Source organism: Carassius carassius, chromosome 23 (genome assembly GCF_963082965.1).
Source record: "Carassius carassius chromosome 23, fCarCar2.1, whole genome shotgun sequence".
Lineage (NCBI taxonomy): Eukaryota > Metazoa > Chordata > Actinopteri > Cypriniformes > Cyprinidae > Carassius > Carassius carassius.
The window spans coordinates 18,991,038-19,007,342 of record NC_081777.1 but is presented as its reverse complement, the minus strand read 5'-3'; the positions used below and the strand labels follow the sequence as shown (position 1 = coordinate 19,007,342).

The 16,305-nt window shown below is 36.9% G+C and overlaps 1 protein-coding gene across 1 annotated transcript in view; it reads left to right on the top strand.

Moving 5' to 3' along the window:
* The window catches only part of fkbp16 (FKBP prolyl isomerase 16), a 37,604-nt gene extending 21,359 nt beyond the window's left edge, over positions 1-16,245 (top strand). The window contains exons 4-8 of the mRNA XM_059506392.1: positions 10,896-11,113; positions 13,465-13,646; positions 13,795-13,872; positions 15,520-15,660; positions 15,780-16,245. Of these exons, the coding sequence (XP_059362375.1) occupies positions 10,896-11,113; positions 13,465-13,646; positions 13,795-13,872; positions 15,520-15,660; positions 15,780-15,866 (706 nt within the window). The 3' untranslated portion in view covers positions 15,867-16,245. The remainder of the gene's footprint in view (positions 1-10,895; positions 11,114-13,464; positions 13,647-13,794; positions 13,873-15,519; positions 15,661-15,779) is intronic.
* The last annotated feature ends 60 nt before the right edge of the window (positions 16,246-16,305 follow it).

Sequence of the window (16,305 nt, the reverse complement as noted above, 5' to 3'; positions counted from 1 at the left end):
CGCACACACAAATACACCAGTAAAGGCCCATAAAACAGGCAGTGTAGCTGGCGCCGGTGGCCGCAGGGTTGAAATTGGGTTTGTTTTAAAGAGCTGAAGAAGCCTGCTCCACATTATGAGCACTTCAGAAGAGCTCTCCCTCAGGCATTGCGCACTTTGCTGCCTTGATTCCTGCTGTTTACATCCTTGCTGCCCGCACAGGAGGAGGAAATAAAAACAAACAGTACTGTAAGCATACGAGAAGCAAGTTTCCCATCCAGATATAGCTGTTGTGTAAAGGATTGGCCGTTCTCAGATAACAGACTGTGTCTTGTGTAGTCAATGTACAATAGAAGCACAGTTAAAGAGAAAAACATCTGTGACACGGCACTAAATTGAGGAATAAACTTCTGTCTGGACTGTGTGGCGTACCCACTCACGTCTCGGCGGTAGAAGAAAAAATACTGAGCTTGCGTGAATGACATTTGTTTCATAAAGCTCCACAAAGAAAACCCTGTGTCCTCCCTCTTAGTACTAAACATATGTGGTACTACAAAGCATTTTTATTGGCAGCATGTACAGTGATAGGTTATTGCCATGGAAACCTCTCAGAGACATTTGTAGGGCATTTCCATCATTTACAGACTCAAATGATAAAAAGCATCTATGATGTCAGAGGCCCGACTGTTTATCTTTTTCTTTTTTCTTCTTCCTTCTTCCATTGCTCTGCTCATTTAGACTGACAAGGTGACTGGCTGACTGACGGCACAATGAGTCAGTGAGCGTTTGGTGTAACAACCACCAAACGGATGGGATTAGTCCCTAAGAGATGACGCTGACATATTGATTTCTACCCTGAGTGAGCGCACAACTATTTTTGGCATCAGTTACATAAAAGTACAGACTTTGAAATAAATGCCACATCTGGGGACTCACAGTTCCACATAATTAACAAGTCTAATAAGCAAGACAGACAGACAGACAGACAGACATATAGACAGACAGACAGACAGACAGATAGATAGATAGATAGATAGATAGATAGATAGATAGATAGATAGATAGATAGATAGATAGATAGGTAGGTAGGTAGGTAGGTAGGTAGGTAGGCAGACAGACAGACAGACAGACAGACAGACAGACAGACAGACAGACAGACAGACAGACAGACAGATAGATAGATAGATAGATAGATAGATAGATAGATAGATAGATAGATAGATAGATAGATAGATAGATAGATAGATAGATAGATAGATAGATAGATAGATGTCTACAGATTGTTTAGATAGATAATGTAGATAGAAGGACGGACGGATGCATAGCTAGAGAGATAGACAGACAGACAGACAGATAGATAGATAGATAGATAGATAGATAGATAGATAGATAGATAGATAGATAGATAGATAGATAGATAGATAGATAGATAGATAGATAGATAGATAGATAGATAGATAGATAGGTAGGTAGGTAGGTAGGTAGGTAGGTAGGTAGACAGAGACAGACAGACAGACAGACAGACAGACAGATAGATAGATAGATAGATAGATAGATAGATAGATAGATAGATAGATAGATAGATATTTTTGACTTTAGTTTTAAATCAACTCATAATATTTCTGAGTAGCGAAATAAATCTAGTGAGATTTTGAATTCTCAAACACCTCATTTTGACTTTACTTTTGCAGCTGCACTTATACTTCCAATCAGAGATAGTCTGGATGCATTCCTGACTGAACCTGAGTTTGTGTCACACATAACCTGAATGTACGAATATGACCTGAATCCTGCCACCTTTAATAGCCCTCCTGATGCTTGTGAGCGTCACCTGAAACGCTCATCTGTTCTCCCACAGTATACAGTCTCCCACGCTGCACTCTGTCTCATCTCTATAGCAACTGCCAAAGCTCTGACCCCTCCTTTTTTGAGTAACTATCAGCGTGTCTAACTAAACCCTTCTCTGAAAACTCCACTCCATCCAAAGCTCTGCCATCACAAAACCACAATGGCTGTTTTTACCCAGGCTGGCCTGGACACATCCAAAATAAGAACCAGTAAATGCCTTGACTGGATCAGAGCAGGCATGACGCCGTCCTCTTGATGAGTGGTGATACGTTGTGGCTTCAGCATAAAACAAAACAGTCATTCAAGCTCACTTGTGAAAAACAATTACTCTTTGGCAGAACTTAAAGGGATAGTGTCATCATTTATTCACCTTCATGTCGTTCCAAAACTTTGCCACTTTCTGTCCACTGTGGAAATAAAAAGGAGACATTTTGAAAAATGTTCATATGGCTCTTTTTCACAATGAAAGTGAAGGGGAACAAGTGATTGTCAGGCTCCTAAAAGGATTTTTATGCTGATCAAGGCTCCATTTATCTGACCAAATCTACAATAAAAACATTAATATTGTGATATATTAATTTTAAAATGTAATTGGCAACACTTCAGCATAGAGACAAATTCTCACTTACATACTGGCTGTTTATTAGTGCTTAAAGCACATGTTCTGCATTGCTAATCCTATAGATACACATAAGAACTACCTTAATAGGCAGCAAGGTAGAAGTTTATTGAGGCAAAAAGTCATAGTCAGTGGTTTGTTAATGGTGAAAACTGGACTTTTAAATAAATTGTGACCATACAATCCATTCCTGTAAAGGCAAAGCTGAAATTTCAGCAGCCAGTACCAATCAGTTATAACTGATCTTCAGGAATCATTCTAATATTCTGATTTTGTGTTTAAGAAACATTCATGTCAATGTAGAAAACAGCTGTGCTGCTTAATAGTTTTGTGGAAACCGTGACACTTTCCTTCAGGATTCTTTGATGAACAGAAAGCATTTTTTTATTACATTATAAATTCTTTACTGTCATTTACTGTATCTTTGCTAAATAAAAGTATTTTATTAACAAATATAATAAAAGTATAAAAAGTATTTATAAAAAAATATATACAAAAAGGACTTCATAAAAGTAATAAATCTATTAAGATATTTAAAAAATAGTGTAACTACTTGACAGTGCACATTGGCTGCTAAATGTTACCATATGCAGTGTACGGTGTTGGCTCCACTTTATTTGAACCAAAAACCCCTTAAAACTCCAACATAAAAACTAGCATAGCAGACAGTTAACAATAACAAGTTCCCCCTTTTCTCGTCTTGCTCAAAAACAGCATTATTTCAACATGTACTCTCCCTATCCAGTCACAGTGAAAGCATGCTGGGATCTAGAAATCCCCTGCCCAGTTTCAGCAATATTAAATTGATGCCAACGAACATCATTCATGTAGTCCCAATGCAAAATGGATTATAAACTTCAATTTAAGTGGATTTCATGCAATAAAATGTTCATATATAAATGTCTGAAAATAGTGTTGTATTAGCATTCAAATTCAGCAAGCAGTAAAAATATGCGTTTTGTAGAACAAAGATTTAGACAATATGGAACGAGCGGAACAATCAAGACTTGTTTCTGGGTCTCACACTTTTCTAAAGATAAAGACCACTGTGACTTTGAGAGGTTCCAGGTTTGTTGGGAGGGGTTTGTTGCGAATAAGGGTGAGGAGAGTTCCAGGACCTCTTTCTCATTTTAAGCTCCTCTTTAGGCTCCTCTGTGCTCAAATCAGCCCCTGAGGACCAATCAGCCCTGAGGGTTTATACACGGGCCCTTTACCACTTCCCTGCCACCTAAAATTCTCCTGTTTCAAGTCCTCAGGGCTTCATCAAATACTCGCATTTCCCATTAATGCTGGCTGGAAAACAGATATATGCAATGGACCATGGGAATTATGCAATATCTCATTTATCAGCCAGGAGCTTTTTACAGATTTGAGGACATGAACTATGATATGAGGACAGATCTGTGCTGTTCGGTAGGAGAATCACATTTTTGAGTTTCAAAAGCTGAAGAAGAAACGTTCACACTGTTGCATGATCTTCTTTGAGGTCATTTATAGCTTTCTTCATTAGTTTACTGTCTTGAAATGAGTAAGGTGTCTAACCTACATATCTTAAAGTTTATTTCAATCAGTTTGAGACTGTGCTGGATATTCAAAATCATTTGCGTTAAGTCACATTAATTTGGTTCTATGTGTCTGTATCTGTAAACGTGTCAGTGCATGTGATAGCCATACCTTTAAAATAAAAAAAAGCTACATCTGTCAAAAAAGACAGCAAGCAGGTGGTAGCAGTGACCTGAATTAATTGAAAAATGACTCAAGCCTTCACAAAGAAAATGTATTAGCTGTTTGGTCCAGCAAATCATGACTCACAGGAGGAGTTTTAATTCAAACTTATCATGGACCCCATTAAACGCCTAGACCGGGAACCCAATTAGCATTATCACAATACCTGACTGATGATTCACACTCATGATCAAAGTGAGATCATCCAGTGTTCTCAATGTCAATTTGCTCGACCCGGAGGAAGCCCAATTCCTGCCATTTGTTTAATAGGGATGCTTTGTCTGCAAAATGCAAGGGTTATTAGTTGCAATATTAAAGGCTTCTTACATCTGCATGCAAGACATGCTTTTAAATGTGCCAGGGGAGCACTTAGAGCAAAGATTATATGTCACGCCATATGGTATTCTCTTCTTAGATACAAACACAAGGCGATGCAGAGTTTGCTCCAAGTGAACTGTTTTTTTTTTTTAAATTTTATTACAATTGAGGACATTCTGGTAATTCCGGGAAAATTCCCCCATTCTTATATGCACTTCTCAATATAACTCAATAGCCCTACTTTATAAACTATAATTATAAACTATAATAAATTCATACAGCAGAATAGGATCTGTGTGTGGACCAGCCCAGTGTTGTGTTTTGACAAGTTGGACAAGTCACAACATAACTAAGTAATCAACTAGAACTGAAAGGTCACAAGAACATACAAAACAAGGGCTGCACGATATTTTTGTGTGCGTGTGTGAATCATCAGTCAGGTATCATGAAAAAAAAAAAAATAAAAATAAAAAAAAAATAAAAAAATAAAAAAAAAAAATATATATATATATATATATATATATATATATATATATATAAACATACCAACAACAACAATAAAAGTAATAATAATAATTTTATTATTGTTATTATCAATTAATGTTGTTGTTGTTTTTGTTGTTGCTGTCATATTGTTATTATCATGTTGTTGTTGTTGTTACAATGAAATATTACAAAACAAATATTTCTTTGTTTCATATTTTTGTTTAGTAATACTACTATTATTATTATTACTAAATAGAAAAGAGAACATAAGAAATGTTACTACATTACTGCTCTGTAAAATTACAACACTATATAAGCGTATTATATCTTAATTTCGTATTATCTGTCTTAATTTCATCATTTTCAAACATTAAACCATTGAACGTTTTGCCAGAAAACCAAAAGAAGGGGTTTTATACCATTACATTTTAAAGTACCAGACCATTAAAAATAGTAGATTTTCTGTGCAATAGTTAATCATGTGTTATCATATTAATAATAACTACGTTATTATTAAAATGAAATATTTAATAATATGACTTGCATTTTTTATGTGTTAAAATGTGGCACTCAATCTCTCTAAAGTGGATAAAAAAGCATGTGTTGTTTTGTATGTGTCCATTAACTATTATGGGCAGAAGTGAATCATGCCACAGCAAGGGTCGTGGTTACAGGTGATGGACTCTTTCCACTTACCAGATCCTCCTTTGATAACAACACATAAAGAACATAGACACTCACTTCCACACAAAGAAACAGAAATAGTCACTGAAAAGGAGAAAAAGAAATGCCAAAATGTCAGTGTGTCAATAACAAAGACCATGCTTCTCTTTTCATTGCATAGCTTGTTTTTCTTATTGCATAATATGTGCAATGATAAAGAGTCAATCTTGACACAAGACTAGCCGTAGCAAGATAAACAAATACAGCACAAATGTGCAGGACCAAGGTAGTCTCTTTCTGCAGAGAGAGAAGTACTTGGTTATGGTATCAGGGATGGTTTATTTCTTGTTAAGTCTACAACAGTACAATGTGTGCTATCCCAGAGTGCTCTGTTCAAGCATAGTGCCATGTTACATAATGAATACTTTGACCTCTTGAGAAATTAATAAGGGAGATGAACACTTTTGCTAGATTTGGTCAGCATGTTATGATATGAACTGCTCTGTTCTGGTTCATTGCCATTTTCCTGTGACCTGAGAGAAAAGCATATTTACCGTTGCATATGTCTGTTGTGTATGGTCATATGAGGCAGTTTTGCCTGTGTTGTGGAAAACTCTCATTCATATGAATGTAAACATTGTTTTCCCTCCTTGGATTAGCTACTGTACAGAGAGGGTTGAAATAAAAGTGAATCGTAGCCCGAAGTGTTACACTGAGCCAACAGATCGATTACTAACAAACTCCACCTCAGATGAACTTCATTTTATATATTCAGTGGAAGAGAGAGAGAGAGAGAGAGAGAGAGAGAGAGAGAGAGAGAGAGAGAGAGAGAGAGAGAGAGAGAAAATCAATCAACTTTAGACATTCTAACAACTATAAGTATGTTTGTTGCTATGTATCAAATTACTCTCATAATTTGCAACTGCATGTTAACTAACTCTCAAAAGAGTATTAGTAAACTATTAGGTTAGGGTTAGTTGAAGTTATGTTCTTGAAAGTTATAGTCTGTAGGGTGACCATAAATAAAGTGTTAGCAGATACTAAGCAGATAGTCTACTAATACTCCAATCACTGATAGTTGGCATGTGGTTGAAAAAGGTCTGTATTGTTAGCAGATTGTCCAAAGTGGACAACTGAGCTAAAGTTTTACCAAAAAAATCACACAAGAATCGCATTTCTAGTCTCTTTGTCAGATCCATTGTGTCATTATGTGCTTATTTTAGCAAACAAATAAGAATCTAACCAAAGAAAGAAAATGTGAATTATTATCATTTGCAACCCATTTTATTTTTACAATGTGACATATTTTCTAATTGAAAAATGGGCGTTAAATAGCAGAATGGAGCCAAACCAAATGCTACCCATAAACCCTTGTGGCGTTTAGTGGGGGAAAAAGTTTGTTTTATAGAAAGAGGAAGTAAATAAATATTGATCAGGAAAACATTAAAGGGATAGTTCACCCAAAAATTAAAATTCTCTCATTAATTACTGACCCTCATGTCACTCCAAACGCATAAGACCTTCATTCATCTTTGGAACACAAATTTAGCTATTTTTGATGAAATCCGAGATCTTTCTGACCCACTATAGACAGCAAGGTAACATACGCGTTCAAGGCCCAGAAAGGTATAAGGACATTGTTACCATAGTCCATGTGACATCATGGTTCAACCATATTTTTATGAAGCTACGAGTCACACACACACACACACACACACACACACACACACACACACACACATCCCTAGATGCTAAGGGGCTCATGACTCCCCAGCTGTGCAAGACATCTCAAGACACGGTAAGAGAGAAGCAAAGGGGTGACTTGTCTGGGATCAAGCCTGCACTGGCTGCCTGACCCCTAGAGACACACAAACACACACAAACGTGTCATATAACCGAGCTATCACCTTACAATCACTTTGCACGCCAATGACAATGTAGGTTCAGTGACTTGATCTCATTTCACTGTGGAAGGTAGAAAGTGTGCTGAACCTTAGAGGTGTTATTGTTATAATTTGCTCTGATATCACATACAAATAATGTTACTGACTGTCCTTAGTTCAAAATACAGACAAAAAGCTGATATAATTAAAAGTAGTGAGAACTAGTTTTATGGTTTTAAGGAAGACAAAATGCACAGATAAGGATTATATGACACACACTTTATCTTTTGTAAGATGTGAATCTCAGTATGTACACACTTAAGATTGTATAAATGTATCGCCTTAAGCTATACTGTATATATGAAGAGTTTTCTCGACCCGTGACATAAACTTTAAGCAACAGCTGTCAAGTATCAAGGAAAACTGATCAAATATTTACCTAACATTTTTCCTTCTGTCCTTCTTTCCAATCACATCCTACCTAAAGTGATTGATTAACTGATTAAATGGACCCTGAACAGCATCTTGGCAAGCATCCACAGATTAACACACACTTGCTCTCTCTCTCTCACACACACACACACACACCTGTGAATGAACAAATAAACATGAACATACACAAAGCTGCTCTTTAATATCCTGTTTAATTTACTTTACAATAATGGGCGCCGTTTTTGAAAGATACTGGTGGCACAAATTTTCAGGCATTATGATATATTTTTTCTATTTAATTTTAGTTTATAATGTTGATAATTCAAATGTTGAATATTTCATCAACTGGTGTTAATTGAATGTGCCAAGATACCTTAATGCAAATCTGCTCTGTACGTTAAATTATATTGAAAGCCTACAATTATAGAGATTGTAAAACAGACGGCCCTGTGATGAATTAAAGTTCACCAAAACTGGCACTCCATGAACTATGATTCATATAAACATGTACAGACAAATCACAGTGTTACCATACAAATACAAAACACCATCAGGGTAACTAAACATTGCATCTAATACAGTAACCAATAACTAAACTCATTAAAAACATATATTCACTTCAAATAAAGTTTTAATTAATTATAATTTATGAATTTAAATGTTATTTGATAATCATTTTAATAAAAAAAAAACTGGGAATAATAATAATTAAAATGACATTTATTCCTGTGATGAGAAAGGTTCAGCTGCCATTACTCCAGTTTTCAATGTCACATGATAATTCAGAAATAATTTTAATATGCTGATTTACTGCTCGAAAGACATTTCTTAATATTAATATGTTGAAAGCAATTGTGCTGCTTATGTTGTGGAAACTCTGATACATTGGGATTCTTTAATGAAAGGTTTAAATAACAGCATTTGAATTCAAATGTTCTATTGTAACTTGTGATTTAATAACAACGGTAGTATATACATTATTTCATACTTCTAAAAAAAAAAAAAAAAAAACAGTAGTTATGCATGTGTCATGTTAAATCACTAACATGTTTTATAGCATTTTAACATTCTTTTTGTCCTGTTTAGATTACTAAGAGATTACAGAGTTACCATTCACTTTGCTTCTGATTATAGTCCAATTGTGTGTGTGTTTCATGCTTCTCTCTAAGTTGCACAAACCAACAGTTACATGTTATCTAGTTACATTGAAGAGGCCTTGGATTTACTTCAGCTCACCAGCTGACTCTGATATTAACACTCCAATTTACCGGAATACCATGAACTTTACTGGAAACCTCCAGCTGTACAGCTGAACTGAAAAACGTCAAACTGTGTCAATCTTGCAGGTTAGAAACCTTCACACCAGGCTTGATCTTGTTTAGTCTCATGAGAACATACTTAATAAATGTGCACAGTGAAATCGACTCTGTTTTAGGCCTTTTGTCAGTCTATTGATTTATGTGTGGTCATGTGACCAAGTTCTGAGAGTAATAAGGCTAGATAAGGTTGTGTGGGAAAGGTTGTATATCCCATGGACCCCAGGGATATCTTCTGTTCAGCTCCTGAAATGCCTCTGTCAGCCCGAACAAGTTCACGATCTTAGACTGCCTTCTGCAGAAAATGCTGTAGGCAAAGGGAAATAAAATCAATGGTGTAACATATTATTATCATTACCATGTGTGGATGGGAAATGAGTTCTGTAAGTAATATCTTACAAAACATGAAACAGATTTGGCAAAAGGCTGTTTTGAAACTACTGCCTTGGATGATAAAAACAGTATTGACAGAAGTATTGATGTGCTAAGAGATGTGACAGAAGTGATGCATCAAGCAGTCAATCAGAGAGAAAGAGGGATGTTTGCCATTTGTGATGGGCTGAGTTATCAGGTATTTCTCCCTGGAATTCATAGTATGGCCATGACATTTGTTTTTAATCTTTAACATGATTCACTTAGATTTAAGGAACTTATTTAAAAAAAAATAGAGAGATAAATTTTAAGGTTAACTCTGAATTTACTATGTTTTTCACACATAATTCATTGGAGTTCCAAGGAACACAACATTCTAACTCAACAAAACATACAGGTTAACTTCAGTATGTGTTTTTCCAGAGGAGGAAGAGTGGAGTTTTGTGTCTTAGTGTGTGTGTGATAGCTTTTTACAGTGTTTTCACAACAATGCTCTGAGAATATCACAGAGAAATAGTCTGCAAGAGCATATGGTCTTCTAATGAGGCCTTTGCCAGTACTAAAGCTTAAATCTGGGCAAAGTGAAGACAGCACACACACAATGGATATGAGACCATTGCCTCTCAACAGGCAGCAGGCAGTCAGTGTTCAAAACAGTTCTACCCCCCCCCCCCTCTCTCTCTCTCTCACACACACACACACTTTTCCATTCTTAAACTAAAACAACCACAGTACCACAGCACAAAAATAACAGACTTACTCTCCTTATACTTTAAAAGAGGAGAGACAGAATAAAAATAGTTTCCACAAACTGCCAACATCTCCGAAATGGTCTAACGCTAATTGAAGTACAGAATAAAAGCAGCCAGAAATCAGGGAGAAACCAAACACACGATAGATAGCTCTGATAGCCAGCTATCTCTTTAAAGAAACATATAAATAGATATATCAATAGATTATAGTCAATAGATAGATATTTCTAGGAAGCATCTGTCTGGTATGAACATATTTTATACTGAAGGCATCTTTAAAGAGGGAGAAAGATTGTCTAGATGTATGTCTTAACCAGGACAGACAGACAGACAGACAGACAGACAGACAGACAGACAGACAGACAGATAGACAGACAGATAGACAGATAGATAGATAGATAGATAGATAGATAGATAGATAGATAGATAGATAGATAGACAGACAGATAGATAAATCTTGTGATTAAATGCTGCTTCATTGCTGTATATGTTTTATTGGCAGGGAGCCTGATATACCAGCCTGGGCTCCTCTCCTGTATCAGCTGCAACTCCTAGACTTCAGAGAAAAGCCGGACCCCCTTTCACTGCCCATCCCCGAACGGATCCGCATCGGCAACCAGAAACGAGAGCGAGGCAACTTCTACTTCCAAAGGGAAGAGTACAGCATGGCAGTCCAGGCTTACCTCATGGCTTTAGACATGCTTACGACACGCACATATGGTAATCCAACCCACAGTGCCCTTCAAACACCTGTGTCATAATGCAGGAACATGCCAGAACATGCACAAACCCTTCATGCGTATAAATGCATAAGGGCATAGATCTCAACAACAGGAAATGTTTTGATAATAGACTATTTATAAATATAAATTATAATATTATATTATAAAGTAGCTAACTTCTGGGGACAATACACACACACGCACACACACACACATATATACAGTACAGACCAAAAGGTTGGACACACCTTCTCATTCAAAGAGTTTTCTTTATTTTCATGACTATGAAAATTGTAGAGTCACACTGAAGGCATCAAAACTATGAATTAACACGTGGAATTATATATGGAATTATATACATAACAAAAAAGTGTGAAACAACTGAAAATATGTCATATTCTAGGTTCTTCAAAGTAGCCACCTTTTGCTTTGATTACTGCTTTGCACACTCTTGGCATTCTCTTGATGAGCTTCAAGAGGTAGTCACCTGAAATGGGCTTCCAACAGTCTTGAAGGAGTTCCCCGAGAGATGCTTAGCACTTGTTGGCCCTTTTGCCTTCTGTCTGCGGTCCAGCTCACCCCTAAACCATCTCGATTGGGTTCAGGTCCGGTGACTGTGGAGGCCAGGTCATCTGGCGCAGCACCCCATCACTCTCCTTCTTGGTCAAATAGCCCTTGATGCCTTCAGTGTGACTCTACAATTTTCATAGTCATGAAAATAAAGAAAACTCTTTGAATGAGAAGGTGTGTCCAAACTTTTGGTCTGTACTGTATATATATATATATATATATATATATATATATATATACACACACACACACACACACACACACACACACACACACACATATATATATGGCTTCATCTATATGAAGTCATCTAACAAATCGTTCAGTAGTGATGGAGAAAAACCCTATAGTAGCTCTCAATTCAGAGCAGTTCTAGCAGCTCAGCAGCTAATCTATTTGATCAATAATCATGTCATAGGAATGCTCAGTCATGTCTGCAAGCTGTGACCACCCCGAGTAACGCTCTTATTAAACCCTACGCTTATCAAACATAATAAATCTACATGTTATTTCCACCTCCTTAATTATGGTAATTGCTGGAAAGCCTGGTCCATCTTGAGAGGAACGTTTGACAGTAATGAGACAGTTAAGTGCAAATCACCGCTTTGGATTACAGACACTGATAATGACCACACATGCAGAAGTGATCTCCACATCGCCACAGTCTCCGCTGACCACTCAAGCATCACATATTAGTCTCTCCTTCATTTTCTACGCAATATATTTCTACATTCATATATTTCTCTCTCATTAGCCACTAAATAGTATATTTAGATAAATATATATAAATAAATAAAAAAATATATATATTAGCAAGCTTTACAAGTCCAAGCTTTTCACATCGAACGTGTTTACATCCAATTTCCTTGCTTTTCCATTGTAAACACCTGCTAGATGGACTTCTTAAACTACTCTCGCACATATGACATGGCATTCTAAAAACGTGGCGCTTAGACTAAAATAAATCAACTTAAAAAATTGCCTAGCATTTCACGTTTTAAACTCAAAAACACATTCTGTGCTAACTCGTTATATATTGACTCCCAAATATCAGTGGCCGAGTGCTGCCCAGTTGCAAGTGTGATATTATAAGAGTTTTAATAATGTTAATAATGAGTTATGCCTACCTACATTTATGCACAATATTGCCAGGTAATTGTCTGTTATCCAAGCTAAACCACTGTAGGCCTACATCCAACTTTTTTTCTCTGAGAAACAAACAATACGTTGTTCCCAAATCAGTTGTTGAACGGTTTACTGATTGACTGGTCCCTGAATGAACCAGTAGCTATTATTGAACAAATCGGTTAAGTGAATGATTCAATAGTCCACTAAAAAAAAGTCACTTGTTTAGTTCCTAAGTGAATCGATATTCTTAAACAAATGGACTGAATGAATGAATCAATGAATTACTTTTCTCCTAAAGACTTGTCACTTGTCGCCACCTACTGGTTTCAATTCAATTCAAAACTTTTTAAGCCAGCAACAGAACGTACGTTTTTAAGTTAAAGTTGTTGTTGATTTTTTACAGTGAAATCCCTTCCACAAATGCACAGACTGACAGTCTCTGGAACAAACAGTGCAGTTGAACTGTTATATCAGCACTGTTGGAACACTGCTCGACCAATCAGATTTTAGGCCACTGGCTAGTGTACAATTCCATTTACACTGGATTGATCCATAAGCAAACACTTTTTTATTTGTGTTTAAGGTTTCCTTTAGTGTTGTACATTACCACAGCGTGGTTATAAGGGGCTGTACAATTGTGTCCTCCTGTAGACAGTGAAAGCTGTGCGGCAGAGGAGGAAGAAGAGGAGGTGAACGACTACCGGGTAAAGTGTCTGAATAACTTGGCAGCAGCACAGCTGAAGCTTGGACAGTTTGACGAGGCGCTGCACACCAGTCGAGATGTGCTGTTTCTGGATCCCCAGAATGTCAAAGCATTATTCAGGAAAGGGAAGGTATGGATACATTTCTTTTAACAAACTAGGCACTGAGATAATTTACAGTTCATACATGATGAGGTTTATATTTCCATCTGGATTGCACATTTTCCGAAAACAAAGAGTTGTATTTATTGTAATCTGGTATTGTAAAATGTGTCTGCAGCTTTTATCAGACAGGGGTGAGTATGAGGAGGCCATGGAGACCCTGAAGAAGGCTTTGAAACTGGAGCCGTCCACTAAGGTGAGAGGCGTAACCATATCTCCTGAACACGTCTAAATTTCACATGAGCTGGCAACAGAAAATCCCATTAGCAGCTATTTACAGATCAACTGACCTTTGGGAAAAACCTGGCCTAACAGGAACGGTGTTATTTATTTCAAATTCAATGCCAACTCTTACTCACTGTGGGTCAAGAATGAAGTGTTTGTATTGAAGCCAAAGGGTGCTTTATAATATTATGTTTATGATTATTTTTCCGATGTTCATTAGTAAATACCTTCCAAAATGATTTTAAATGAGTACCAAAACAGAGAATGCATTCTGGATCTATTTAAGGCAAAAACATTAACATTAGAGTAACAGTTTTACAATGTGTTTGCATTTCATAAACACATCTCAGTTTCCTGACCGCCAGTCTATTTGAACATTCAATACAAATTTAAGACAAGGAAGTGAAAACCTGTGCTGAGAAATTCCACTCAACCTACGAGTGCATGGAAACAATATTTGAGTGAGCATGCAAATCTAGAGCTAGACTCTAATAATATCTGAGAATGAGTTTTGTGCTGCGTTACAATCCACAGAACCAAAACCTGTTCTGTCACGCCTTTGAGGATAGCTAGTCTGTCAAATCCTCCGAGCAGCCACCAAGATTAGAGCTGTCTGGAGCCAGTACACGGACACAAATTTATACACACACACACGAGTGCGCACGCCTTCCAGTAATAAAGTGAATCAGCACTGTATACACTTTGTTTCTAGCCCATTCTGACCTCAGGTCCCCTCACACTCTGCTTTGACCCAGAGTGCTCATGGTGAAGAGTTAGCCTTGTCTAGACCAAACTAAAATATCTCCTGTTCCTATAATGACACCCCGTCTGGATGGCTGGGCAAAAAGGAAACATTCCCTCAGGAGAGAACTCATTGCAAAATTCAAATTAGGATCATAGAGAGATGGCACGGGGTGGAGAACGTGGTAATACACGTGCTGCTATATACTTCTGCTTTTAGCAGTCTCTTAAGTGTAAACTCTGGGCTAATGGCTTTTGATTAAAATACATGTGTAGGCCTATGTAAATCTTTACTCGCTACAAGTGGTAGGCCTATATTCTAAGGAAAACATTAAGGTTTTACATTCATAATCTACATGGTGTTAAAGTAGCAAATAGGCTATAAAAAAGCTCAGTAAAGAGATTTCAGTCACATACCAGATTCTCGCACTGATAACAAAGAGTTCATTCAAATGTATAATCCACTACTACACGATAAACACATTTAAGTGTTTAAATTTTAAGAGAACAGTTCACTCTCGTCTTTTACAAACAACAACAAAAAATCGTTTATGCTTTTCTGAAAATGAATAAACAAACTCCTTGTTAATATGTAATTTACAGTTGAGATGAAGCGATATTACCCTATAAACAAGTCAATCATTCATGACGGTCCTGAAATGCAGCTTGCAGACGGTGAAAGGGCGCCATCTTTTGGTCAAAGATAGAAAGTGCAGGACCACCTTATTTTTTCAAAGAGCTGTAGGCTACAATGTTCAACCATTAAAAAAAAGTTTTATATTTTATACAATTATTTAAGTTTTATACGTTTTTTTTTCTTTGCATTACGAATTTGAATGCTAATACATATTTTTTTCTTCATATTGTATTTTTATAGGCTATTCATGCTGAACTGTCCAAGTTGGTAAAAAGACAGGCGGGGGAAAGTGAGACCCAGAGTTGGCAAGCTAAACCAGCTCAAATGTTCGGCGAAAACATAGCACTCTCTCTGACACCTCCTCCCAAAAAGAAGCCGTTTGTAAGTGACTGACTACCGCCTAGTGAAGAGAATCAAAGTGGTGTAAAAGGCCTTTTAAAATGTCCCAGAGCTGGCGTCCAAGTGCCGCCTTTGTTTGATCTCGTTTCTTACTCTTTCAGGGAATTTCTTGGAAGTTTCTGCTTGGAGCTCTGGTGGTGGCCTTGGGCAGTTTAGTCACATCTGTGGTCCTGACCGCACGGAACTAGCTCTCTCGACCTACTTGCAAATTAACTTCAAGTCACACAAACAAACATTCCACACAGCTGCTCAGGGACGGAGGAAAAATGCATTGAACTGTAGAGCAGCTGTATGGGCGGCTCTACCAGTGGCACACCGACTTATGCAAAACAGAATGTATGCACAGAAACAAGGGCAAGGCAAATGCATTTAAAATACTTGCAATAAAACATGAGTATCATTATGTTTGGCGTTTTGTTTTGCTTCCTTCTACATTCAGGGGAACATCTGCCATTAAATCACTATGTTAGAAATGTCAGGCATGATAAATACAAAACGTGTGCAGAAATGAAAAAGCTAACAAGAAATCAATATTAGGCTACATTTGCAACCGAAATGTTGCAGAAAACAACAAATTAATGAACAGTTCCTTAGCTATATTTCATCTGTTTGTTGACAAAAGGACTA